Raw genomic sequence first — 27,952 nt, forward strand, 5'->3', positions numbered from 1 at the left:
TACATATAGGAAGGTGATTGCTAAAAGATTGATATAGGGTAAAAAAGTGGATATAGGTATGCGAAGAAATTGATAATGGTGTGTGGAAGTCTGTCAGAGGGAGGGAAGGAAGTTGATGCTTTATTTAAGCAATGCTTTAAGTTATGGATTTTTTATTATTATTTGTAGTGAAATATAGAAAACTTAATAAAACTTATATAAATAAATAATAAAAATAAACTTAATAAAAATTATATATATATATATATATATATATTTAAAAAAGATACTAGGAGGATTACTGTTCTCTCCTTTTCCTCACAGAAGACATCTCAGATGACACCCGGGGTACAAACAGGAAACTTGACCAAAATCTGTCTTTATTCCACTGCTATTTTTTTTCTTCCTTGTCTTGCAGACGGGACAGGATGGGTTATCCCAGAGACCTACACCCACCCGAATCCCTGTATCTAAAGGTATGAAAGCCGGGAAGCCAGTAGTGACAGCCCCAGGATCAGGAAATCAGACCAAATTCGAGCCTCGAGCCGAGACTCAGTCTATGAAAATAGAACTGAAGAAGTCTTCAGCCAGTAGCTCTGCCTCCCTTGGTGGGGGGAAGGGCTGAGGGCAGTGGCTAAGGGGGTATGTTCTGCAGGTTTTACTGCTACCATGGAAATAAGCCCCCTGTCCTGTTTAGTTGTTAGTGTTTGCACATACTAATTAAGTCTGCTGAAGCTGTCACTTCTACTAATGCATGCATGTCTTACCTATTGAATGTAATAATCCCCTCTTCCTTTCCTCTCTGCTGAGTAAAAAAAGAAACCCCCCTTTCTTTTTTAAAAATGGTCTAGTTCAGCAAGTTCTAAAATGGGGCTGCTGTTTAGATTTACCTCTTTCAAGCAGCTGACCTTGTCCCCCTTATTTTGCTGCGCATGATCATTTTAGTCAGTAGTTTGCCAGTAAAGTTGAGCACTTTACTGTTGCTCCTTTTCAAAGCCACATCTGTCTAGTTCGAACTGTTCTGAGATAGCAACAGACAACATACAAATGCCTCATTTAAATACAACAGGTATCATTCCTGCAGTGCTTGAGGGGTTAGGAGTGTATTCTAGGTGTAGATCATTAGGGTTTTTGATCTTGCAGATCTTTTTATTCCCAAACTCAGGTTGGACCTAACTGAAGGCTCAACAAAATCAATTAAATCATTCTTGTTCATGCCAATGACCAATGGTTAAAATCTACAACAAGTGAACAACCTTATATTTATGCCTTCTACCTTTTGATCTGGGATGGTCCTAATGTCAGCATGTTGGCAGGGGCGAGAGAGAGGTCCTCCTGGCAGACTTTACTTAGAGAGAGAGATGATATCTAAAACAATGAATATGTTTGAGCCTCGAGATCACACCTGTATTTATCTTGTCAACACCTGGACTTAGGGACATCTGGCCAAACTGTGTGTCTTCTGCCTGCATTGGAGTGCTTTGCTTTTATTTCTGAAACCATGCTTTGAGAGTGGAATTTTGTGTGAATATGACTGGCTGCCATTATAACTGTGTCTGTCTATTAGAACCCCAACTGTTTATGAGCATTTGTGTTGAAGGAAGTAAATAGCTACAACCAAAACCTTTAACCTCTGGCAGAGGTGACTTGACATGCAAAATCTTCTGCCAAGCTGCACTTTCCCCTTTCTTTTCTTCCTTTTTGTTTTGTAACGATCTAGTTGAATGACCTGCGGAAATTCAGCAACAAATTCCTCAATGGCTCCATTCTGGAGGAAAGGGGGAAAGTATGCACAGTACCAAAAAGGAGCTCTGTGCAACCAGTGACAATAAAAAGGGTAAAGTGCCTAAAGCAGAGTGAATGGATTTGTCCATTAGGAGATGAAACTGAACTGCAGAGAGATTGTGTAGTTTAAAAGTAGTCTGAGGTAGAAGTCTATAAAAGGAAGACTCTCATCAATGGCTGTAAGTAAAATATGAATGCAGGAATGAATTGTAGGTCAAATCGTGTCATTAACTATACCTTGAGCTGCTAAGGGCCACAAGTATTGATTTTTTAAAACAACAACAACAACTCTAGTGCAAGGACAGTGCAAGGCTCTCCTCTCCAGATGTTGGTGAACTCCCCATTCCCCAACCAGCATGGGGAATAGGCCAAGGTTATGGCAGTTGTAGTCTGACAACATCTGGAAGGCTACAGGTCCCTCATCCCTACCTAGTGGAACAGAATTTTCTCCTTCTTCACTAGTGTGTTTATGGGCTGCAGTGTTTTGCTGGCATTTCAGATTCCAGGTGGGCAGCTGGATTAGTTTGTTGCAGCCCCGAGGCACCTTTATCCGCGGCGGACGCTTTCATGGGGCCAGGCAGACACTACTTCATCAAATAGTGCTCTGACCTACAAAAAGCTTATGCCACAATAAATGTTTGGGGCTTTTTTTTTGTCTTTAAGGTGCCACAGATCTTCGCTGACATTTCGGTTTACTCGTCTAGCCTTTACCCACATCAATAGCAAATGCCCATTATGAGAAGGAGTGAGGGATGTGAGGCTTGTATATTACAATGACACAACCTGTCTTAGCCAGTGCCAACCAAGTGCCAAGCTTGGAGGAGGTTTTCTCTCTCTTTTTCCTGCCTTCCCTCCTCACGGGTGCACACAATAGCTGACTTAACAATGCTTTCCACTTTTCCCTTCTGTGGTAAGGTTGTGGCAGAGCCAGCTGCTTTTCTGTCTCTCCAGCCAGGAGCAGAGAGAATGCTGCTTTATGCCAGAATTTTCTTAATGCAATGAATGGAAGGAATGACAAAGTGTGTACAAATGATTAATGCAATCCTTCCTCCTCCTCCTCCTCCTCCTCCTCCTCCAAAAAAAGGGGGGGGGAAATAACGCACTTCTACCTCCATCTTCCCCTCTCCTCCCACCTTCATGTTTGTTTCTGGTTCAGAAAATAAAGTGTGACAGAGTGAAAGAATCCAGGAATGGGCTTTTACCTACATCAGCAGCAAAATGCCCCTTATTAGAATGAGTCAGGTATATGTGGCTTGTATATTACAGTGACACATCCTGTCCCAGGCAGTGTTAAGCTCAAGCAAAGCTTTTCTTTATCCATAGGAGTGAATGGCAGCCATTCACTTACATGGGAAATAGGAAAGAAGTGCATTCAGGTGGTGACTAAACCCTGCTTCCTACACCCAGTCATTTGAAAAGTTTCTATCCATGTCGCCACTCCTAGGATCTGTTTCTGGCTTGCACGTTGACACAGTGTGGGAGCTGACTTTTCATGAAGCAAGAGCAGAGACCTTGTGGCCCACCAGATGTTGTTGGACTTCCCATCAGCCCCAACTAGCATGGCCAGCGGTCGAGGTGATGGCAGTTGTAGTCCAATAATATCTGGCCGTCTGCAGGTTCCCCATCCCTGTTAGAGAAAGAGGGATGCTGATTATAAAGGACCAGATCATGCCAGGCTGAGAAGCCTGAACACTATTCTCCCATGACTTTGCTTCTTAACCGCCTATATTCACTGCTCCTGCCCAGCCCTATGGTGGTGCTGTGCAAATAGGAGAAAGCTATTCTCCTGCTTTGAGGAGGGAAGATTGCATGATTTCACATACAGAAAAGCCTGCCCGCATAAGGAGGAGGAAACTGAGCATGCAATCACTAAATATTTCACTGGGTGCCAAAACAATGCATATTATTTCTGCTTTCAGGATTACATAAACTGGTACGTGTGTGCAAGAGCCATCTGAGCAAAATCAGACTGCTTTAAATGGAAATTTGGTCACCGGACACTGTCCATTGATGCAATTAAACTTCTTGCTGCTGCTGCAGTAGCCTAGATCATTTTTGCAGCTATTGCTGTTACTTCAGTACTCTCAGTGCCTTATATTAACTTGAGGCTTGATGGACTAAATACACTGCTCATCCACTGAGGTACTCTTTTGAGATTATCAGAGTTTGGGGTCATTTTGATTACAATGTAAGGACATCACACTTGCATTGTAAACTAACACGCTCCTGTGTTTTAACTGGCTTGTAGCACAGGCTACTACAGTAAGGGTTATTTTTAAAAGACCTCTTACATGCTTTTTATTGCTTATCTGCTGCTGATGTTCCTGGGTTTGATTGGAGCTGTCATTTGCTGGCAGCTGGATCTTCTTTTGGGGCTTATTTTCATTGGGAATAATGTTCTTTCTTTCCCAGATCAGTGTGAGTCCCTTAATCTTGACTGATCTTTAAGAAGAGCTTGAGCGAATAGTTTGCACTTGTAAAAGTTGACTTCATTTTAAAATCATCTTACTATTTTATCTATGTTCAGTTTTGGGGATACATAAAATTTCCAAATGAGTAGTAGTCAACAATTTACAAAGCCAAATAGCAGTTCATTTGGATTTAATTTCACCAGTTTACAGGAAGGGTGGAGGGAGATATGCTCTACAAAGGTTCTAGTCAGATAAGGATTTTAGTTAAACAAACTGAGTGGCAGCCAAAATATTATGCATTTTGTCACAGGGCCCTACAAAGATACCGCCTTTTGCACACAATAATCTCAGTTGTAAAGAGAGCTAATTTAAAATTATAATTTAATCACTAGGATTTAATGATACTTAAGCCTTATGCAAACTGTTCAGTATGAGCCTTATTGTGTGTGATCTCAGGGCTATTACTTATTATAATTGGATACTGAACAATTGTGTGCTATTGTATCTGTTATAAAAGAGCAAATACGGGTATAAATTGTAGGTTCCTTTTTTCAAAACACTCAGTAATGGCAACCTGGTAAATAACCTTCAAGATTTTTGATGGCTATTTCCAAGCATGCTAGGGACCAATTGCTGTTTAAGTTAAATTAGAGTAGTGCCATCTAGTGATAGTCTTCTAGAATAGCTCATTCTTTTAAAGATCATGATTAGTTTATTTGTTTATTTATTTCTGTTGTTGCTGTGATTTAACTAATACACGTTTCGGCTTGTGCACATAGGTAGCTTGTTTTTTTTAAAAAATAAGTAAATAAGAAGAAGCATAGTCAGGGTAGGATTGGGGATTACATACAAGCCAAAAATGGCTGCAAATTTATACATTTGCAAATCAGTTTAATAAATTCTCAAAATTAAACTAGGAGAAACAATGAACAGAATGGGGACTATCAATGCATCCGTATAATTTGATTTCTTGAGTATTTCAGGTTATAGAGCCTTTGTTCAGTGGAATATTTAGCATCAAATGTAGCTATCTGAAAAGGAGAAATATTCAGATACATGTGTCTGGTTTTATGAAGCTTCTTGACTTTGATCTAAAGAACCAAAACTCTGCATGTTTATTCAGAAGTCTCCTCTGTTTAACGGGGCTTACTTTCCTAGTACTTAAGGATCAGAATCTGTCGTGCCTGTTCAAATATCCGTACCCTGTGGCTATATTTGGTACTAAATAGTTTTTTCTGTAGAAGGCTTGTAGAACTTGAAATTAGTTTTTGGCTTATTCACTGTTTTGAAGCAGTCAACTTCTGTCATCCCTTTTATAGTCATCTTTGCATCCAACAAAATATCTCCCTTCTTATAGAGAGAGACCTACACTAGAATGCACAGATGACTTAATATATTAGAATTAGCTTTTTAAAAAAGTTATATAGAAGAAAATTTGCCATATAGAGAACTAAACCCCCTCCCCCAATTGAAACTGTATATAGCATCATGATAAAGCTAATTATCTTGTAGAAAGACACAAGTTGGAAAACCTTAAATTTGCTATTACCGACTGCAGTTTGGAACTGCAGAAAGGACCAAACTCTCAGTCCCTGCTCAGTTTTTAAAAAGAAAACTACGGTATATGGGTTGGAACCAGACGGACAATGCAGTTTTCATTACTCAGAAGTAAGTACCATTGAATTTAAGGGAGCTTACGCCCAGGTAAGTGGATACAAGATTGCACCCAATATTAGTTCTCATTTATTTCAATGGGACTTCATGTTGGTCACAGCTAATCTTTCATGTTAAATATCAGTAGGACCTAAGTGTAATTAAAAGAAATGTTATGATATAGGGATACTACACTTCCAACTAAAGATATGTAAGTAAGTGCTGGAAGTATTTGAAGCAGAGGTTTGTTTGCTTTTTAAAATATAAGTGAGGAGGTCTCAGAGTGGAAGCATACTGGGAAAAGAGAATTCATAAGATAATTTTAAAAAAATAACTACTTTTAGATACAGGAGTGTTTCTTTTAACCAAACTATAGTTAGTTCCTAAGGAAAAGGAAGTGTTTCCTTTTTATGTAACTCCCACAACAAGTAATATTAGCCTGCTGGTGGCAAAAGATGATTTCTGAAGCTCAAGAGTGGATGGCAATTATTGGCATTTTTGAGCAGCACAATAAATAATTTCGAAGAAAAACGATGTGTTAATGGATTGGACTCTGCTTTCAAGATGTCCACAACAGAAAGTGTTTTCACTTTAATGTGAGAAAGGGGGCTTTATATCTGCGAAGTAAATAAGATCTGAAATTGTATGAATTTCTGAATTAAAAATTATTTTAAAAGCTAAAGACATGATCCCATCCTCTCTTGGTGTGGTGCCTAAATATGGAGGATCCCAGTTAAGTCTCAGCAGAGCTGTTTCCTACTCCCATTTCCTATGTGATTATAACTGGTACAAGGGACCATTGGAAGAATGGGAGGTTTGTCCTTTGCCCAATACAATTTACATGTGACCATGAGGAACTTATGCTGAGTAAAGGGAACAGATGGCAGGGGATATGGGAACCGTCAGTTCATATTAATTGGCTCCCTCACTGGTTGAGTGCACAGATGGTGGAGACAGGAGGGAGAGCTGTACAGTGCTCTGCAGAAATACTCTTGAGAATGAGTGGACTGGATTATGCTCCTTCCATTTACATATGACAAACAGCTTCGTACCCAGCAGTGCTCAGGAATTCTAAGAAACCAATGAAATCAGTGTGGCTTTGAAATTAGTGGTTGAAATCCATGCAGTTTTGAAAGGTTCAGTCCCATCGTCTTGATTCAAAATGGCGTCCAGTTGAATCCAAACGTAGGCGAAAACCTGTTCCTTGATCTCAAGAAACTTTATGCAAAATTTGTTTGCGATATCTTAAGAGGCATCCAACAGCATGGCAGGCAAACAGCTTTCCAAAATGTATTGTAGATGGGGATAGAGTGCCCTCAATTATACTGCTAATTCTAATCTCTTCTTTGGCCATCTTGATATGAGTAGTTCTGTTCTGTCTTTCTTGTTTGAAGTGGCACTTTGAAGTTTCTGTAATGTAGCTAAGCTGTTGATGGGATTAAAGATTTAACAGTGTGGGTCCTCATAGACCTTTCATGTATTCTCATAGTAACAGCCTATGCTTTGCTATGTTTCTTTTCCCCTTTAGAGAGCATCATCATCCATCAGTTACGCATGAACTCAAGATGAGATGCCATGCAAGCTCCATCGTATGTACTTGCACTTCTCCTCCACACCACTTGGTTGGATCACTGCTGAAGCGCCACCTCATTCCCTGTGATCTTACCTGCTACTGATTGCTTGTGGAAGTATTTTATTCCTTCCATCAGAATCTGGCTTTTTGTGTGTGCAGATCCATTAAAAAAAAGTTTGATCTTTGGAAATTAGGTGGAAAGAGAACGTCTTCTGTGCCAATTTTACTCTTTAATTTTGCAAAGCCTTTGAATCATGTGTGCTTTTTGTTTGGTGTTTCCTATGTAATTTATTTTTATAATACAATTTGTAATGAAAGACATTTTGTGGTTGTTGTTGGTTTTTTTGCCAAATCTGACTTTGGTGGTCTGCGGCACATTTGGTAGTAGAATACACTGTCAAAGATTTCAGAGTGCCGGTTTGTATATTTTTTATTGGAGTTTATAAAGATGTTGACTTGACCTCAATAATGGCACCTTTTAGAAAACTTTGCCACATTTCCTAGCCATAATGTGACTGTGAGATTAATTGCCCTAAAGACTGCTCTGTGGGATAGTATTATAGTATATATTTTTTGTTTTTGCACTGTGCTGTGGTTTTAATACAAAACTGAACACCAACAAACCAAAGCCTTGAAACAGTATTAGACTGAATAATTGTTTTAAAATGTTGTACGCTGATTTCTATTATGCCATGCTCATATACTGTGTGTTTTTACATATGTCTGTACCAAAAAGGTTCGTTTTTAATTACACTGTAACAAATAAATTTTCACAAGTGTGCAACAGTAATATGGTGTTCCAGTTCTAACCCTAGTGTTAGAAAAGGGTGCTTATGCTGAAACTTACTGATCATTCACATTGGTTTTTATGCTTGTTTCCTTGTGAACCAAACACTGATCCGGTTAATCCTGTGCACCCAAAGCCTTTTAATTTCACTGCGCTCAAGCACACCTAACTCTGCATTGTATCAGGCTGCAGATCATTTACCAACTGCTTCACCAGTTGAATCACAAGTTTGCAGCACACAATTTGGGAGCATAAAACCTAGCCTTATTTGACTGTGCTCCTCTATACCTCAATACTATATTCTGGATGGAACACAAAATTTGTACAGTTTCTCTGAGTCAACAACACTGGTGAAACATTGTGGGAATTGCATGGAGATCCTGTGGTATCTGCATTTTTTTTAAATGATCTATTTTTAAACATGCCTTTCCACCGAGATATAAACCCTACATTATTAAACTACTTCTAAAAATAGTTCTGGTTTCAAATTGTTCCCATATTTGCAGACTTTCTATGATGCTGTATAATGAATGTGAAATTGTATATAGCTGCAATAAGGAGTGTGTTGATAGAAAGAATATGAAAGGGTATCAATACTATTTTGCACCCGTACTGTGCAAAACACAGAAGGCATGTGATTTAGGGGCTTCTAGACAGAACAGCTTGGGTAGTGTAAGGCACATTGAATTGGTGCATGTGGTACTCACAAACAGCTAGGGGGGTATTCCTCCATTATCTGCTAATCAATGCTACTCCAGATGCACTAGCAAGGTGAGGGCAGTTGGTATAATTCATATTTAGCAACCATCAACCCCTCTCATGGTACCAGCCAGCATGGAGAGCTAGACACTGTGTTAACAAGGGAGAGAGGGTGTAAGCAAAAGGGGAGGGAAAGAGTTTGATAAAAGCAGTAGCGAATGAGGGTAAAGAAAGGTTATCTGTTGACATCAAGGGATAGAAGCTGTGACAACATGAGGAGAAAAAGGAAGTAGGAAGTTGTGGCGAAAAAGGACTTTTGTTCATTTATAAAATGCAGGGAAAGGAGCTCACCACGATGAACAAAAAGTTTCAGACATGGAGAAATGGTATGAGGGCAGACACTGAGGTGTACTGTATGTTAGATCATACAAAGAGATGGAACTGAATTGTAGTACAAGTACGTTGCCAGGATATTTCTGCAAAGTACCCAACAGGTAATATTTAAGCAGCAGGAAACCCAGGTTTGCCAGCAAGTGTACATTTGAAAAGGAGCTGCAGCCAATCATGATTGGCTGCTTGAGTGTAGCTGTGTGACAATATGATTCACACTTCACATTCTTAGGTGTAAACCTAAAATTTTTTTAGATATATAATATGTGAAGTCAGTGGCCCTGTAGTTAACGTCTGTGAAAGTAAATGCCAATGAAATGAGGAAGACATAGTTCCCCCTAAAAAAAAAAGGACAAGCCAGGAGGAGGACAACAGACAAGTTTGTTGTAGAATTCAACTTCCTAGTGAGATAAATAATCCAACCTGCCTGCCTTGAAATTCCTACTTCAGGTTCCAGGTAGACTTCAGAAGTGTTTGGATTTGTACATAACGAGTTGTTTGTAATTTTCTGTTCCTTTGAAAATCATAAACATTAAAAACAATCTCTTTGCGTGCACACTTTGTTTTTCAGTAATCTTTTGATGCTGAGGCAACAACTGCTATTCTCGTCCACACATTCATAGTCCCTCCATCCCTGTGATTCAGTTGCTTTGGATTTTTATTAATTATGTCGTCTTCTTCTTGTCCCACAATATTTTCCTGAAAAGATAACAAAGCACGAATATTCTTACAGCAGTGTGTTTACACCTGGAGCCAATGAGCTAGTGCCATTCCCTGAACTATAATGCTGAGGGAGGATGTGGACTGAGCTGTATATCCCAACTTAGCCCATGGACAGCGGCTATACTGTGCTGGTCTTTCTCCCCATAGTGTGCCTTAAGGCACCTGTGCCCTAAGATGCTGATAAGGGTCACTTTAACAAGGATACGTGCATGCCTATTTCATCACCAAGATGAGCGTTTTTTCTTCAGGCTATGCGAGTTGCTAGTGAAACAGATTCCTATCTGGTTATTATTTGGTGACGTTGACCAGCATCTTACAGCGAGCGAGGCTTGGAGTTATCTATCACGTCTCGCGTTGGAAACTGCCCTAATTTTATACGGTATGACGCAAGATAGTTGAAGACTCTAATCAGATGTAGAAGGCCAGTGTAACTTTCCATCCTTTCAAAAAAGCTGGTGTTATGGCTTTACTGATTTCCAATAAAGTGCCTCTGAATCCACTTTAGAAATAAGACACAAAGGAAATTGAGGAGGAATGCTTTCCTTGTCCTGCATCAGTTAAACTGCATGTGCTTCACCTGTAGTGGGGGAGATGAAAATAGACAAAACAGACTTGGGGTGCGAAGCACCTTTGTTCTTTCTCTCTGCAAAATTCAGCATGATAGAAAAGCAAACTCACTGTAACACAGTAAATTAAGAGAAGGAAGAGGACAGAAATTAGAATGAGAGAGAGGTTGGGGTGTGGGTGGGGTTGGCCTATGGGACTCTAACTCCCCTCAGCCCCAGCCAGGAAGGCTGTAATGGTCAGGGGTAATGGAAGTTGTAGTCCAACAATATCTGAATGCCACAGGTTTCCCACCCCTGAATTAGAGAGAGGAGTTGAGAGGAGTTAGAGGGAATGGACGAGGTTGAAAAAGAAAGACTGGTGGTCAAGACAGAGGAAGTAGATAGGTATGTTGAGTCACTAGTTTGAGTAGAAACATTTCCTGTTCTTTATTGAATGGCTGCATGTTAACAAATTGATTCATTTGGAGTTGTGTCTAAATGGTTGTTTTACGTACCGGATCTATTCTGGTGTGAGAGAATCCTAGAGTAATATATTTCAATCTACAAACATAGTCAAGCATAAAGGGAGGTTTCTCAAATGTTGAGTGGTTTGCTGGGAAAGGCTGCTCTTCATCACATTATTTTCTCTGTCATTAAGATGTATCGGGAGCATTGATTTAAAAAGAACTGTATTACAGTATGTTCTGCACCAATTCATGCTTCATAACCAAGATTAATCCAGCCTTCCATAGGGGCCATAAATCTGTCCTGATAAATTTTGCCTAACTTCAGTTCATTCCAAAGTGATAAGCATAGGATCACAGAACTGCGGTGTTGGAAGGGACCGATGATAGAATATGCAGCCGCCAAGAGTGGCTGGGGAAACCCAACCAGATGAGCGGAGTATAAATAATATGGGGATCGAAGCTACAACCTTGGCGTTATCAGCACCACACTCTAACCAACTGAGCTATCCAGGCTAAAACACCAGGTTCTTCATACATTTCTACATCTGTGGAGTGTATACCGTCTGATAGCTTGTTTTGCATCATCAGCTCTGTTTCCAAGATCTTAAAGTCAAGTGTTTCTACAACCAGGTCCTTCTCTATGACCGCCCCAACGCTATGTTTGGAAGGGCCATTCACTCCCCTCTTTTATGGGGTTTTGCCATGCCTTTCTGTTTAAGCAGCTGTATTCTTTTATCCCGTGGCTTTTTGAAATCTGCTGCACTGATCTCCGTTCGCCAAAAGTTAGTGAAATTTAAAAGGTGACAGATACCGGCTAGCGACAAGATGACTGACAAGATGGCTTCTCCACACTCACTATTCCCTCCTAACCCCCGAAGGCTTCATTTTATATCTCCAATATGTTATTATTAATATATGCTTCCTACATAGATCACTTACACGACACAGTAATCATACTTTTATTCAATTCGAAAAACAGTAGATAAAATAATGTTGAACTATCCAAAAGAGTTAAAAGCAAACTACAAACAACACTATTGATGCAAACAAGGCGTTTCTGCTTGCGCACTACGATCCTCAAGCACAATTACGCTCCATGCGGGTCCGCTCCTTTTTTCCACCCAGTCGATGCTTACTGCGCAGGCGTGTCTCCGCCATCGCTCCCGGCCGTCCGACTTGTTAAGCCGCTCCCACTGGTTCTTTAACCCTATCAAGACCCGGGCGGAGGAGGAGCTGGAACCAGACTCCCTTCCGGAGTCGAGAGTTACGCGGCAAGTTCGCGCATGCGCAGGGAGCCTTCGTGCGGGCGATGCGGGAGAGGGCATGCCCAGAAGGAGTCGCTGGCGGCGGCGGCGGCGGCGTTCGGAATTCCACCCCTCCCCCCTTTGTTTTGACGTCGTCGGCGTGCTTGCGCAAGCGCAGTGCGAGCTGCTCTTATACCGAGCGAGTGGTGGTTCCGTAGTGCCAGTTCCTGCCGCCTCCTCCTCCTCCTCGCCTCCCTTTAGCGCTCGACCCAGAAGCCCGGACTCTCCATGGCGATGAACTTCAACGCGAAGGAGGAGGTGGACGGGCAGGTTCCCGGGAGCAGCGGCGTGGGGGGAGCCGGGGTCGGGGTCAGCGTGGCCGGTGGGGCCGGAGTCAAGAGCCGAAAGCCCGACAACACCGCCTTCAAGCAGCAGCGCCTGCCGGCCTGGCAGCCCATCCTCACGGCCGGCACCGTCCTGCCCGCCTTCTTCGTCATCGGCCTCATCTTCATCCCCATCGGCATCGGCATCTTCGTCACCTCCAACAACATCCGCGAGTACGAGGTAGGCGGGGGCGGGGGGGGCAGGCAATGAGGGGGGTTACCCCACTTTTGGGGGGCACGCCCCCATTGTCAGAGGGGGAAGGGGGCAGCCCCCCACTTCTTGGGAGCAAGCGCCGTGGGTGGAACATTATAAGCCAGTGAGTGGCATGGCAACAAAGAAACGAATACACTTTGATTTTGGCTTATATAGAAGCCTTAAAAAGAAAAAAAAATCCTTTAAATGTCTTTCAACTTTATCCCTTCCGACGTGGAAGAAATATGCCGCCCAACTGGATAGGGCAGTTTTTTTCATCATCCCAGGTATGGCACAGTCAAGCACCTTGAAAGAAATATTAAACGCTTGTGGTGATGATGCAGAGAACTTGAGGATGGCGAGGGCACCAGGTAGCACATCTGTCTCCAACCTGGTGGTCTCTGGGTGATGTTGGGATACAGCTTCTGTCAGTGCCCAGATATTGTAGACAAGAACCTCCGGGTGGTGCCTGGTTTGTGGCTGCAGTGTCTGTGGGAACTTATGGCCGATTCACGTTTTCTGTCATTTTGGGCTGACTTGTCCAGGGTGTAGGTAAAGCCGTTACCTGGGCAGGCATATCATGTGTGCTGTTCCACACCTGTGATGTGTTGGCACACTAGCAGTGCAAGCACCTTGGGCACTGATGAGTTTTATATTACATGGGCATGGGTCAGCGCATGTGTATGCTAAACACAAAGAGGCGTGTGGGGAACACTTACACAAATAAAGCCTTTACTAACAACCTAACCTGACCCTAGCCCTGACCTAGCCACTGTGATCCACGCGACGGTCACCTCCAGACTGGATTATTGTAACTCGCTCTACGTGGGGCTACCCTTGAGACTGACCCAGAAACTCCAGCGGGTGCAGAATGCCGCGACGAGACTCCTTATGGGGTCTTCACTGCGAGATCACATTCACCCGGTACTATACCAGCTGCACTGGCTCCCGGTGGAGTACAGGATCAGGTTTAAGGTGCTGGTTTTAACCTTTAAAGCCCTATACGGCCTAGGACCGTCGTACCTACAGGACCGCCTCTCCTGGTATGTCCCACAGAGGAACTTACGGTCTGCAAATAAAAACATCCTGAAGATCCCAGGCCACAGAGAGGTTAGGCTGGCCTCAACTAGAGCCAGGGCCTTTTCGGCCGCAGCTCCAATCTGGTGGAACGCTCTGTCACAAGAGACCAGGGCCCTGCGGGACTTGACACCTTTCCGCAGGGCCTGCAAAACAGAGCTGTTCCACCAGGCCTTTGGTCAGGGCGCAGCCTGACCCCCCTCCTCTGGCAATCTGCATAGAATTTTGCTTATTGGTTGCCATAAATTTGAGTTTAGTTAATTTTTATAATGAAATGTTTTTAGAATCGTTGGATTATTTTGATTGTTGTTAGCCGCCCTGAGCCCAGCTTCGGCTGGGGAGGGCGGGATATAAATAAAATTTATTATTATTATTATTATTATTACTAAGGCCTGTCTAATTCGTGGCTCCTAGTTGTTTTATGGGTTTGAGAAGTGTGTGAGGTGTATAGGAACTTTCAACTATAGCAACTTCCTGTGGAACAGGGAACCTCCATAAAATTCCATAAAAACTGTTATGGTTGTACTGCCCCCGCCACTGGCTGTTACTCTGAAGAAGAGTTTCAAAGGAAAATGGATCTTTGATGGTCAAGTTGAATAGTTTGTAACCATTGTTTGCAGTTCTGGTTTAAGAAAACATATTGGAGTTTCAGAGACTATTTCCAAAATGTAATTGATCCAAGGGATGCAAAAGAACAGAAGTGTTTCCATAAAGCGCATATTTAAGATGGACAAAATGCATACAAATAGAAATGAGCAACAATGTACATAACTGGTGTATTAAATAGAATGCAAAACAAGAGAAAATAAAAACTGCTTCTGCAATTGGATCTTAACTTTTTATAAAGGAGCAGTTGTTTCCCCCCCTGCCTTTTCCCCAGACAGGGGAATCTTTGATCTTGCAGAAGTTGCTGAACTATGATCAGCCCCAGCAAGCATGACCAGTGGCCAGGGATGATGGGCATTATAGTTCAGCAACATCTGGAGGGCCAAAGACTCCCTACACCTCCTACAGTTTGTTGCCAGTTGTTGTCTGAAAGACTAGTAAGCACTGTACTTGGTTCTCGGTTTATCACAGAGGTAGGGAACCTGCGACTCACCAGATGTTGATGTACTACAGTTCCCAGCATCTCTCACCATTGGCTATGTTGGCTAGGGCTGGTGAGAGCTGGAGTCTGACAACAGGTGCCACAGGTTCGCCAAGCCCTGGGTTATTAACTTTGGTGTTTTTCCTACTTTATTTTTCCTGCACCAGCTGCTATTAAGTTGTGAGTGGTCATTATTTTTGGAGTCTGCGTGTACACTTTAAGTATATTTTGGTGGAGACTGTTGTTGTGTCTTGAGTAAAGTTCACTGAGTATTTTTCCTACTTTTTAATGTTTAAATGCATTATTGTGTTCATTCTATGTCATTTCATTTTGGTTAAGCTCTGGCTTTGCCATTTACTGCCAAGTTCCTGGTGTTTTGAAATGCTGATTTGGCAAGCTCTATTGTAGATCAAGCTTGGCTGATGCAGGAGGAAGATGGTGCAGGTTAAGCGAGAAGGAAGTACTGAAGATGTGTGTGGGAGATGGAGGGAGAAGAGAAGCAAGAAGTAGCCAGGGACTGGGGAAAAACATTGGGAAATGCAGGGGTGAATAGGGAGAAATAAGGCATGGCTGTGAGAGGACAAAGGGGTGAGTGGGTAAAACCAACAGTGCAAAAGAATTGATGTCAGGAGAGTGCACTCTTTGAAATAAGGGGGGGGGGGTAAAATCAAGAGGAATTAAAGCCACTCTTAAGGGCCACTTAAGACAAATCCTCTTTTTATTTTGATGCAAGTTGAGAAGGAAGGTTTGCCCCCCACAAATAGACACCGAAGAGTGCAAAGTTAAACTATAGAATTTGCTCCCACAAGATATGGGATGTAGTGCTGCCACAAGATGTAGTGATGGCTTGAAGAGAAGATTCAACAAAATCATGGAGGATAGTTGCTACCAGCAACTTTGGCTATGTTCTCCCTCCACCGTCGGAGGTAGTATACTGTTGTGGTCACGTCCTGCTTTTGGACTTCTTGTAGGCATCTAGTTGGCCATTATGAAAAGAGGATGTTGGACTAGATGGGCCTTTGGCCTGATCCAGCAGGACTATTCATATGTTCCTGTCCAAACCACAAAGCCGCACCTTTGGCCCCAATAAAGCTGAAATATTATGGGCCAGATGCAGACAGCTGACCAGAACTGTGTCCTAGACCCGCACAAAACCTTTTACGTATTACGATAATGGGTGCAGGGCTTCCCCACCTTTTTATTTGGGTTGTGTGTGTAGGTATAATTCAGGGAGAAATGCACAATGAATGTCTTGGCAAATACCTCCTGATTCTATTCAACAGGCATAGAAACCTATAGGAGACTTATTTTGTCTTCGATGTAGCTGATCAGTGTATAGTAACGACAACTGCATCATTCTGTTTGATCATCTCAAGAACTCACAAACAGTTGCAGTTCTTCCTACTTCTTCCACCCCTAGTTTTCTGTGTGTGTTACTATGTCAGTGGGTACAGCAATTAGGCAGGTTAGCCCCTATGCACCCAGCATTATTTCTGTACACTGACATAATTGCAGCCTGAGAAAGGCATTGACAGGTACATACTTCTCTGGCTGCACACAGTAATGTTAATTAGTTCTCTGGTATTCTGATTTGAGAGTCTTGTTGTGGGCCTCAAATGGACAGCAGTGTCTTGAGAAATTAGCCCTTGGGCAAACTCCACTCCACCCAGCGGCTTGCTTTGTATCTTGCAGTGGCTCTTGATTTGGATGCATTTCATCCCATCTCCAGTATTTCCTGCCTGTAGCAATTCATGGGAAAATGTAGAGCTTAGGGGAAGTGGCCTTGCCGCAAAATGGGCACCAACGCTTCTACTTTTAGAATTGCGAAGGTGACTTGAAATGCAAGAAATGTTCAGGAAAGGGAAGCAAGACTCTTAAAACCAAACTTGGCATATTGGCTTGAAAAAAAATGGATGATGGAGAATGCTTCATGAGCTAAAAATACATGGTCCAGAGGAGGGTGGGGTGAAGGTACTATTGGTTCTGTTTTCGATTGGATTGTTGCAAAAAAAAAAAAAAAAGGTGGTTTGCTTTCAAGTGACTCCCCCCAAAAAGAATCCTTTATCATAAGATGGGGAAGTGGATTTAAACAAAATTCCTTTGGTGTGAGGGGCAGTTCAGGTATGATTCTAGACATGCTTGCTTGTATAATGGCATTCTTCCCTGCAACCTCCCCACCCCCACCCCACTCCAAGTATCCTCAAAATCTGCTTCTGAAGGCCAAGAGACCTTCTGGAGCAGATTTGAGCTGTGCACAGGGATAGGAAAGGGTAGTTGACATGTGCAGTGCATGATACAGCCCATAATGAATATGCCAAAGTTGAAGAAAAAGATACACAGATGTAGTGGTAGTTTTCTGTCAGTGCAGACTTCAAGTATTGTAATTAATCTAGTCTTTATAGCTTGGGCCAAAACCTGGATACATTGCTAAATGTGCTTTTTTTTTGTTGCTGCAGCAAGCATACATTATTGCTGTGGCAAACAAACATTTAAAGGGGGAGCATTGCTATGGTATACATTGATGGTTTGTGTGTTAAGAGAGACTATGGAACAACAGTCTCAAAATTCTTTTTTGTAAATTTACTATTCTTTAGGACTAAATTCACAGTTGTTTTGCTTCAAACTGAATACATATATAGAAAACAAATAGGGGACAGATCTCATGCGATGTAAGTTCATAATGGTAGTCCTGAACAAATACTCTGTATTGGTCTCTAATTAAGGGATATATTCATCTTTAAACTCTGAACTTCTTTAAAAACAAAGACAAGGTTGACATGTACTTAATGTCCTCCCTTACTCACTTTGCGCTGTTAATAGCTTTCTAAAAATAAGCACCTTTGTTTCCATGTTTAAGGATACAAAGCAAATCTGTCAATATTGAGATGTTGCTAGCTCCAGTACGGTTACTAAAATGAGACCTTGTTTTAGATTTGCTTTAGGACAAAAATATAATGGACCATAATCTTGTGTCCAGTACAGCACAGGTTTTCTCCCCTCTCTTAGTATCATCATTTAAGCAGAGTATCCGTCAATGTTTCTGAAAATATTAAAAACCCACTGCAAATATTTTAAGAGTTTAAGGTGTTAAGGACAAAACTAGGAAGTACCATTGACTTGCTGTTTTATATTGTCCTCTTTTGGTAAAACTTGTTTGTGTAGTTCCTTATTTTCCACTAATAATGTAGCCCTGATATCCACACCAGAAAACAAAAGTGAAGCTTTCATTTTAAATAAATTATCAAATGGTGAGATTTTGTCAGTACTTCCAAGACTGCAGGTGTGTCGGCTTCCCATAGAGAAGCATCTTGGGATAAGCGTGAAAATGAGACTTCTTTAAGCCAGGAGTGGGCAACTTGTTCCACATCTTTTCCCTCAAGCTCAGGTGCTCCTGTAAAGTCATGAGGTCTGGGAGTTATTCCACTTAAAATGTGGAACTGTTTTGAAGATTTAGACAAGAGGCAGTGAACTGCACCAAAGATCATCCTATTGTGAAGTGCCAGCTAAGCTTTCTTCCCCAAACTGGGCAGCTATTGAAGTTCCTGCCAATAACTTTGTGGCATTCCCAGGACCAGATAGATAGATATAAAACACCTACATTTTCTTATTTATTTTACAGCATATAAACCTTGCTTTCTCATAGAAATCTAAAGAGTGGGGTTGGCTCAAAGCAGGCATCTCTCTGGACTTCTGCAGTTTGGTCATGTAGAAACTTAGATAGTTTATTGTAGTGCCTTCAAGTGTGCTATGGCCTAGATGCCACCACCATAAAATGTCTGCATAGCCAGCCCTCAAAACATGATCCACATTTGACGCATTATCTACTGATTACCATAGCCAACAACTTTGGCTTCAGCAGTGAATCAGCTTTATGTTTGTGGTTTGGTGCTCTTGTATTTTATAGTAAACTTTTTTCTTCTTTTTATTTTTATTTTTATCTGTCCTTTCTCTGCAGATTGATTATACAGGAACAGAGCCAGGTAGTCCCTGCAACAAGTGTTTAAATGTGTCCTGGAACAATACACCTTCTTGCACGTGCACCATACACTTTACACTGGATCAGCCATTTGAGGTATGTTACCTTAAATGTGTGTATATATGGCAAAATAACTGTTTGACTGTCTGTGCTCATGTACAACTCTTAACTGGAATTCTTTCATACCGGCCTCTTTCCACATTGCAGACTATATGCAAGACTATATATATATGAATATATATGAATGAATGACATCCTAAGGGTTTTGGGTGGTATTCAGCTAAGTTTTACTCACGGTAGTCCCATTGAATTTGAGGACCATGACTAAGTTAGGTTCCTTAATTTCACTTTCTGCTCTGAGTAAAACTTAGTTAAATACTATTCATGGTAAATGAGAATGCTTTGGAAAAAATCTCAGCAGCTGGTTTAGTAGTAAGAAGAAATTCAAAATCAAATAAACCAGTGGACATACTGCAGTGGTACTGGAATGTACAGGATACAGCATTATTAACAAAACTTGCTGTAAGACAGTGGTTTTCAGCCAGGGTGCTGTGGCACCCTGGGGTGCCTTGAATGATGGTCAGGCAATACTGGCCTCTGTCCTTCTTTCAGTCCCTCCCTCTGATGCCCTCTCACGTCTCTGCCTCCCAAAGGCTTGCACAGCTGTTCAGTGCAGCAGCCCTGGCTATAAGCTCTGCAGGCAAATGGTGCCTCTGGGAAGCACCACTTTTTGGGTGGGGGCAGCTCAGAGACCAGGGACAGCAGCAGCTGCTGCCCAGAGGACTCCCAAGGAGAGGAGAGGAGAGGAGGCTGAGGGAACACTCTACAAAGGAAGGTGTTTCAAAAAAGTGTGAGAAGCTGCCAACTCTGCAGGCAAGGGGTGATATAACTGGGCTCCTGAGTCCCACAGGGGGTGCTGCAGAAAGCAAGTAGTTGGTTAAGGGAGCTGTGGACTCAAAAAGGTTGAAAACCTCTGCTCTACGAGATTGAAGGTGTAATCCTGTCACACAATCTCCTCCTCCAACCAGATATTCGTTGTAGCATTTGAAAAAGGCTTTTTCTTTCATCTGAAGCCACCATTAACTGTGCACATTGGTGAAGCATCTTAATTTGTGTATTGCAGAGCAACGTGTTTATGTACTATGGACTGTCCAACTTTTACCAAAACCATCGTCGCTATGTGAAGTCTCGGGATGACAGCCAGCTAAATGGAGATAACAATTCTTTACATGTAAGTGAAACTCTTTTCATATAATGACATCGTTCCTGCCTTCTGATACATAAAACACAATAGCTTTTTAAATGTTAAAGGGAAAATGCATAGATTGTCATTTGGTGTCTTTTTTATGTTGTCATAATTGAATGCTACGTAGGCTTCGCTATTTGACTCCTGTCCACCATCCGTTCCCTCTCTCTATGTGTGTTAAATAAGCCTGCACAAAGTCCCGCTTATATCACTGAGAAAGCTTAAGAGCTGCAGGTGGGGAAAAAGCTGATGGAAGGCAACGTTGTCATTCACTCCTGTGCTCTCCAGTAAAATCTTGGACTGTGGGCGGGGGGAGAGCCCCCTTCCACTAAGAATCCATATGATGGGAATCACCCCTGTGTGTTAAATTGATCCCTTAAGATTTTTAAAAATCATTTTCAGTTAACCCTTAAATAACAAGTTAGGCTGTTTTGGGTCGCTGTATCTGTCTGTTGCTTAGTATACTATACCTGATGTGTAGAAACTACTTCAGAGCGCTTACTTTCACATTAATTACAGCAATCCAGACTCCCTCTATCTTGAGGCATACCCTGTTAGCTTCTTATTGGGCAAGCTTTTCCTTATTGGTCTTTGAAAGTATTTCCATGCACTCTTTCTTGGAGTGTGCTTGAGAGAACCTCTTACCGCTGGGTGCTAAGGCTGGCTGCTACTGTAACTCCTTGTTTCCTTTGGCATCTGATGAAAAGGAAACGGGAGCATTCTAAGCGTCGCTGACTGTCCAAGCTGTTTTTTTATTCAATAAGCTGATGATAGATTTATAGAAGCAGTTGGCTATAAGAATTTTATATCTACTTTAAAGATTTTCAGAGTGGATAGTTTGTTTTACTACCGTTTGAATGTTAGTTTTTAAAGTTTTATTTATATATTGTCTTGTGATTGATGTTTATCATAGCTAGGCAAGATACAAATGTCCAAATAAAGAAATTGCTTGCTGGGTGTGGGCAGGAAATAGTGCTATTTTTTTAATGAGTGTCCAGATACTATTCTTCCTTCTTGGTAGTGAGTAGCTACAGCAAAGGACACTTGGGAGAGTGTCAACTCTCTCTCTCTCTCTCTCTCTCTCTCTCTCACTGTGATGAGATTGTAGGCTACTCAATGTGTCCTTCACAGGGCAAGAATTACATGTGATTAGATAGCTATAAAAAGATTAGGCAAAGGGGGGAACAATGCACTTGCATAACCTCATTCCGCCATGCAGACTGAAGCCTATGTGTGCTTTGAGTGTGTTTAGAAGTGGAGCACCTTCTTTTAAGATGTCATGTTACAGCCACAATTCAGAGAGATTACATTCTCAGATTAGAAGATAAATGTCTGTTTTCTCTTATTTACTAGAAGCAAATAGCTCGAATTAAAAATGGTCATTATCTCTGTAATCATTATTTTGGTTACTAGTAGTCAAGCAGCAAGATGTGAATTCACTGAAAATGTAAACATTGTTCAGCTTTTACAGTGTTTGATATACTAGTAGTGTGCCCAACTGTGGTTACATTAATTTCTTTCTACCTTGCATCCAAGGATCACAGGGCAGTTTACAATATAAAAACACAAAAAGCTTCCCTTCCCAATTACAATACCCTTCCTAGTCTTCCTTCCAGATCTATCCTTAAATCACCAACGATGAAACCCTAATGCAGCATATTGGCTTTCTCTTTTGTAACTTTATTTATCTTGCAGAACTGGGACTTGTAGCATTAATTGCAGGCAACTGCTGACTGAATGCTTTATAGTTTTTGGCGTATTTGCCAAAGCATTTCATCCTGTAACTTGAAACCGTATTTTTTATTTTATTTTTCTGCAAAGGAGGAAGGGTTGTTGTGGTATCGGTTAGGCAGCCTGATGTGTCGATTATATTTCTGACTAGTGTGTAATCAAGATTGACTTTTCTTTTCTTTCTTTTTTTTACCAATTAGCACCCCAGTAAGGAATGTGAGCCTTACCGCACCAGCGGGGACAAGCCTATTGCTCCTTGTGGCGCTATTGCCAACAGCATGTTTAATGGTATGATTTTGTAAATATGATATAAATCTTGTGTTGGATTTTTAATAAAGGCAAGGAGATATCCCATCAACAGCGCATGCGCATAGATTGAGGCACCTGAAGGGAGCACTCTACGTTCCCCCACCCCAGTAGTGCTGATAGAAGCCTTGGCCACAGCAGTTAGATTTCTTAAGCGTTTACAGATCTTATGGCAGGAGCGGTCATAGCTCCATGCACCTTATCCCAGGTCCAGTCCCTGACACCTCCAGGTTGGGTTGGGTAAGGCTCCTGACCGAAGCCCTAGAGTGCTGCTGCCAATCACTGCAGACAGTGCTGAGCTAGCTGGACCAATGCTCTGACTTCCTAGAAGGCAGCTTCCTAAAAATGGCTGCCATGCTAATTTCAGTAAACCAGTTGGCTCAGTTATGTGTCACACTGAGGCTTCTGGGACACGTCAGCAGCCCATGATGAGGGAGGGCCTTTAGACTGGGCTGACAGTCTATATTAGCTTTAAGTTATGAGTGTGTCCGTATGTGTAAATAAAGACATGCCATTGCTTGTTGTTGTTGTTGTTTTACAAAGTTGTATATTCTGTGCTAATGCACCTTGAAATAGCATCTATATGCAGAATTTGATGCCTTATCTGAACACTTAGGTCTTGTATATGATGCATTGAAGCTTTTGGATACAGCAGGCATGGAATGTGAAAATGAACCTTGAAAGTGATGCACGTCTGTCAGGGACTCAGCGGGAGCGCAGGGAGGAGAGGAGATGGAAAGCGAGGGGGAGCAATCCGAGGGCAGCGTAGGAGAATATGACAGCAGCCCGATAGATTCCATGAGCCTCTCCAGCGAATCGGAAGATTCACAGAAGGGGGCGCCGATGGGCAGGGCAAGGGGCGACCCAAGGGGGACACCCCAGAAGCAAGGGGCCAGCGGGGACTCCCAGAGCAGCAGTTGCAAATCAGGACCAGCTTCCCCACCAGAGCGTAGTGGGGGGGAGGAGTCCCAGGTGTCAGAGCCCACATATGCACCACCAGCGAGAGAAGATGAGTCAGGGTGGACCACGCCTCCATCGGAGAGCGAGTTAACGGTTAAGAGGAAAGTTGCAGGCTGGGCGCGCGCGCCAAGTTCAAAGGTACAGGCGAGCGGCACAGAAGGTAGCCCGGATAGGGAACCAGGTCCTAAAGCCCGCCGGAAGGAGGGGCAAGAATCGTCAGGGTCAGCGTCAGAGGAGTCCAGGAAGGATGAGACCCTAGCGGGCAGGAGGGCCCAGAGGAGAAAGGAATTTAGGAAGAGGTGGAGCAAAGCGAGAGTCTTAAACTGGTGTGGAGGGGGAGGAGACTCAGACAGGACTTCGCCGGTCTAAGGTCGGGACGTAGAGCTGCACGCTGCGGCTTTGAAATGGAAACTGAATCTCAATAAAGACTTTTGTACATAACTACAGCCTAGCGTTGGTCCTCTGTGAGCTGGGACCTGGAGGCAGCTCTGACAACGTCTATTTGTGTTTCCTTCTAGATACGTTGACACTGTTTCGTATTGACCGTAATGAAACCAAATATATACGTATTCCTTTGACTAAACAAGGCATTGCTTGGTGGACAGACAAAAATGTGAAATTCAGGAATCCTACTGGACCTACAAAGGATCTGGCAATACTTTTCCAAGGTAAAATGATAACACAATGAATTGACCCATGTATGAGAGAACATAAAGACTCCAATCTGGATCAAGACCTTCCTGGGAAGGTATTGTAGAGGCTGAAGTAGAAATTGAATTATTTTTCCAGAAAAACAATAAAAGAGCCAATTCTTAGTTTATGTGGGGGTTACAATCCAAGAATAGAGCATAAAGCCAAAATTGCATATAGTCAAAACACATTAGGTTCAGTTGTGGGTGGGATTGCCAAAGTCTTTTTTCCTCCAGGTGATGGTCCCCTTTCTGCCCCCTTCTTAATTTTCAAAAGAAAATTTCCTGAGCTCGTAAAGCTGAAGGCACGCAAATTAAATGCATCTAAGTTGTGAGTTATCTGTAATGTTTTGAATGGGATACACTGTATTGATTAGTACAAGTTGTTGGGGAAACTGTAAACAAAAGTTAGATGTACATTCTTGTGTGCTAGCTCATTTATGAGTTTGCTTTGCTTGATTCTCTCTCCTTCCAAATGTCCAAAATTTCTATTCAAACAGTTTGTTACTAGCTTTCTTCTTGTTCTGTTAATATATTCATGCCTCTTGTCTCTCTCAACCCCACTCCCAAATTATTTCATAGCAACTATGCTTGCATTTGATTGCTTGGCTGTGTTCCTCAAGATGCATGTTTTCTAAGGAAAATCAATCTCATATTAGTGCTTTGCATTTTTGTTTTTAAGGCACAGCAAAACCTGTCAATTGGCCCAAACCAGTGTATGAGCTAGACAAGGATGCAGACAACAATGGATTCATCAATGAAGACTTCATTGTGTGGATGCGTACTGCAGCGCTGCCTACATTTCGGAAGCTATATCGCCTTATAGAGAGACCAGATAACTTACGGCCTACTCTACCAGCTGGGAATTATTCCTTGGAAATAGAATATAGTATCCTTTTATTAAAAGGTCTAAGAAATTGCAGTCAGTAAAGCTTGTACTGTCATACCTCGGGTTGAAGTTGCTTCAGGTTGAGTGCTTTTGGGTTACGCTCCGCAGCCACCCAGAAGTAACGGAACGCGTTACTTCCGGGCTTCGCCACTCGTGCAGACGCTCAAAATGACGTCACACATGGAAGAGGCAAATCACGACCCGCACAGACGCGCAGTGAGGTACCACTGTAATCGTCTTTTATTGAATTGTCTTGTAAACCTTGAAGTCATTAAATAGGTAACTGTTGGTAGCATAGCAGGCTGATAAGAACCATTTTAGGGCTGAATGAAAAATCTACAAAGGTCACAATAGGAGCATGCACAAAATTGTCTCAGTCCGCTTATTATTATTTTTTAAAAGGTTGCATTGACTGTTGGGTTGGCTGATCTGTGGCCCTTGCCTTCATGTCAGACATCCCCTGCAAGTAATCAGTTCAGACCTCTGGCCAGAAGCACCTGTCCCTCCCTCGGCATCCCATGTGGAGAGGGGAGAGAAGGATGTGCCCCCTGAACTCACTTTTTTGACTTCTGGTCCCATCCCCCCCAAGGGAATGTAGTTTTCTACACACCCCAAATAGAATGCAATCCCTGTGTATAATTCTCACCCCTTGCGATCTTTACCAAGAATTAGGTCAAACATAAGGTCCTTTTGGGGGGATCACCATGGCAGACTTCTGCTTCTCAACACCCTCTCCTGGAGTAGAAAACAGGGTCCTCAGTAGGGCAAAGGGGCCAACGTATTGAGGCCTGCTATTCTTTGTGTCAGCTTCATTCACTCTTTGCCACCATTACTTAAATCTGCAATGCTGGTGTTCCGGACTTTTGAGTAGCAAAATTTTCTCTTTCCTCAGCATCTGCAGCTCATGCAGAGGTGGAATAGAAGGTGGTGACATTTTTGGTTAGTAGGAAAAGGAACACTTTGATATTTAGGCTGACTGGATGAGGAGGGGTGTTTGAGAGGTATTTGGAGGGACAGCATGACCTACTGAGCTCTAAGGCTTTGCTCAGCCCAATGGTGGTACTGATGCAGTTTTAGCAGGTAAGCTATGGCTGAATGGTTCAAGGCTATTGAATGGGGAAGGGTTGGGTGTATTGAGTAGCTCATTACTGGTTCTTGTACTGGTTTCCTACCAGGTCAAAGCCCATGGGGGTTTTCTTTGATAAATTCTGCATGTGGCTTTTGGAATAGGAGGTCTGGCCATCTATCTTCGTGCAAAAAACAACAACAACAACAAAAAAAAACCTTCAAAAGTAAAGAGACACATGGCTTCATTGCTGCTTTAACAATAGTCATGGTTCGGATATTATCTACATCTTTCGTAGCCCCCTCTGCCCGTCGATTTCCTTGTCTTGAAACTTCTTCAGCCAGCAGACTTGTCTCTGAGTAATTTGCTTCCCAGTTTTTTTTTGTTGGCTCATATTTCGAGTAATAAGTGTCCCCTGGCTATCAAGCCTTGACTATGATACAGCATGTTCTTCAGAACACTTGCTGTTTGTTTGTTTTTAAGTAACGCAATCTCCTTCCTTTGTGCCGATACGAAGCTTTCTTGTTAGCACCATGACGCCAGCCAGTTATTGTTGGCGAATGTTTTTCCTATACCCGAATCAGATTATCCTGTGCACAGCTTTGACGGGCGAAAACGGATGATCTTGAGCACCATTTCATGGATGGGAGGCAAGAATCCGTTTCTGGGAATTGCCTACATCACCGTCGGCTCCATTTGCTTTTTCCTCGGAGTAGTGCTGCTAATCATTCACCACAAGTACGGGAACCGGAACAACAGTGCAGACATTCCCAATTAATCCCGTCTCTCCAAACCACATGTACTGCATGTGCATCAAGGCCAGTCCAGAGCGGACACAGCTTTGGAAAGCTCTATCCCTGGTATATATATATATATATAAAAAGTTGCTTCTGACACAGAATGCATAAGTATATATGAAGCCTTTTGTTTTCCCTTACGGTGGATTAACTTGAAGATAATGGCTATAAAAAAGTTACCTATGTAAAACAGTGCTGCCTAGAGGACTTTTTGAGGCTTGGCCTCTGGCTGGACAGGTGCCATGATGCGCATTTAGTCTTTCCTCACCTAATGCATCTGCTGCTTGTGTGCTTTGTAACATGTCCATACCGTGTACAGACTGCCTGGCGAGAACGTGTTTAGGATAGAGTAGCTTCACGTTTCAAGGATGTCAGGTGTGCTGGTGCTTTTGGAAGGAGAAGAGGCCTGCCTGGTTTGTTGTTTGGTGTTTTTTTTGTCACGCATGGTGCGCATGGGCTTTTCTGTTCGCGGCTGAAATGTTTGCTGTATTAGACCTGTGCAATTTGTTCTCTGAGCCCAGCTTCACGTTCAAGCTTCGCCGTATGTTCCAACAGGTGTGCTTGCCGTGTGAACGTGTGCAGCAGCAAAAGGCTTCTTCATTACATGAAAGCCGCTTTTTCCCCACACGGAAACAACCGCTGCCTATGCAAGTCTTGCTTTAAATTCTTCCGCGTGCAGCTCTGTTCTGTGCCCAGCACCTAGTGTGGTCCCAAACTCTTAGCGTGGCTCCTACAGAAATAAAGAGCTTCTGTCTCAAAAGCAGGAACAGCTGTCTGTATCGGTACAGAAATGTCCATCTCTGGTTAAAAGCAAGGGTTCGACCCCGTTTAACATTCCTAATTGGGGAAGAAGCATTAAATTTAATTCAGAAGCTGCTTGAATTCAAGTACTTGAGGGTCAGCGAAAGAAACTTGAAGTGTCCTGCAAGTCTGTTACAGCTTGCTTGCGGTGGGGTATGGGGGACGTCCCCTTCTTGCAAATTTTCACTGAAGTCTTTCCAGATTGTAAGAACCTAGCCCGTTGATCTTAAATTATTAAATTGCTATGTATATGGAAGTTGTTTTACGTGAAACTGATTTGTCAATCTGAATATTTGCTATTGAATAAATGCTGTCATTTGTTTTATGAAACAATCTTTTAGCAGAAGTGTCTCAGTTTTGGGTGGCAGGCATGAAAACTTTCAAGAGGACTTGAAAAGGGATAATGCAAAAACTTCATGCCTTTGATCCTTTTGGGAACCAGAAAAATACAGGAACGTTAAATGCGGAAATAATTCTGTAGAAGGATTTTGAAAG

The 27,952-nt window shown here is 42.4% G+C and overlaps 2 protein-coding genes across 5 annotated transcripts in view; both read left to right on the forward strand.

Moving 5' to 3' along the window:
* FILIP1 (filamin A interacting protein 1) overlaps positions 1-9,831 on the forward strand; it is a 79,870-nt gene extending 70,039 nt beyond the window's left edge. For 3 of the 4 annotated variants that reach the window (XM_079970390.1, XM_079970392.1, XM_079970391.1), the window contains 2 exons: positions 398-621; positions 7,357-9,831. In XM_079970390.1, the coding sequence (XP_079826516.1) occupies positions 398-604 (207 nt within the window). In that variant the 3' untranslated portion in view covers positions 605-621; positions 7,357-9,831. The remainder of the gene's footprint in view (positions 1-397; positions 622-7,356) is intronic. The other variant, XM_079970393.1, reaches the window with a different exon arrangement.
* A 2,581-nt stretch (positions 9,832-12,412) lies between these two features.
* On the forward strand, positions 12,413-27,790 carry TMEM30A (transmembrane protein 30A). The gene is made up of 7 exons (XM_079970534.1): positions 12,413-12,820; positions 18,952-19,068; positions 20,096-20,203; positions 22,150-22,237; positions 23,734-23,883; positions 24,587-24,793; positions 26,444-27,790. Exons 1-7 carry the CDS (start codon positions 12,545-12,547, stop codon positions 26,635-26,637), a joined length of 1,140 nt encoding a protein of 379 aa, XP_079826660.1. The 5' UTR covers positions 12,413-12,544; the 3' UTR covers positions 26,638-27,790.
* The last annotated feature ends 162 nt before the right edge of the window (positions 27,791-27,952 follow it).

This window comes from Podarcis cretensis (assembly GCF_951804945.1).
Source record: "Podarcis cretensis genome assembly, chromosome: 3".
Taxonomy (NCBI): Eukaryota; Metazoa; Chordata; class Lepidosauria; order Squamata; family Lacertidae; genus Podarcis; species Podarcis cretensis.

Coding starts and splice junctions, on each gene's coding strand:
- TMEM30A (XM_079970534.1), top strand. CDS start 12,545: ATGGCGATGAACTTCAACGCGAAGGAGGAGGTGGACGGGCAGGTTCCC. Junction 12,821..18,951: donor ACAACATCCGCGAGTACGAG/GTAGGCGGGGGC, acceptor CTTTCTCTGCAG/ATTGATTATACAGGAACAGA. Junction 23,884..24,586: donor TCTGGCAATACTTTTCCAAG/GTAAAATGATAA, acceptor TTTGTTTTTAAG/GCACAGCAAAACCTGTCAAT.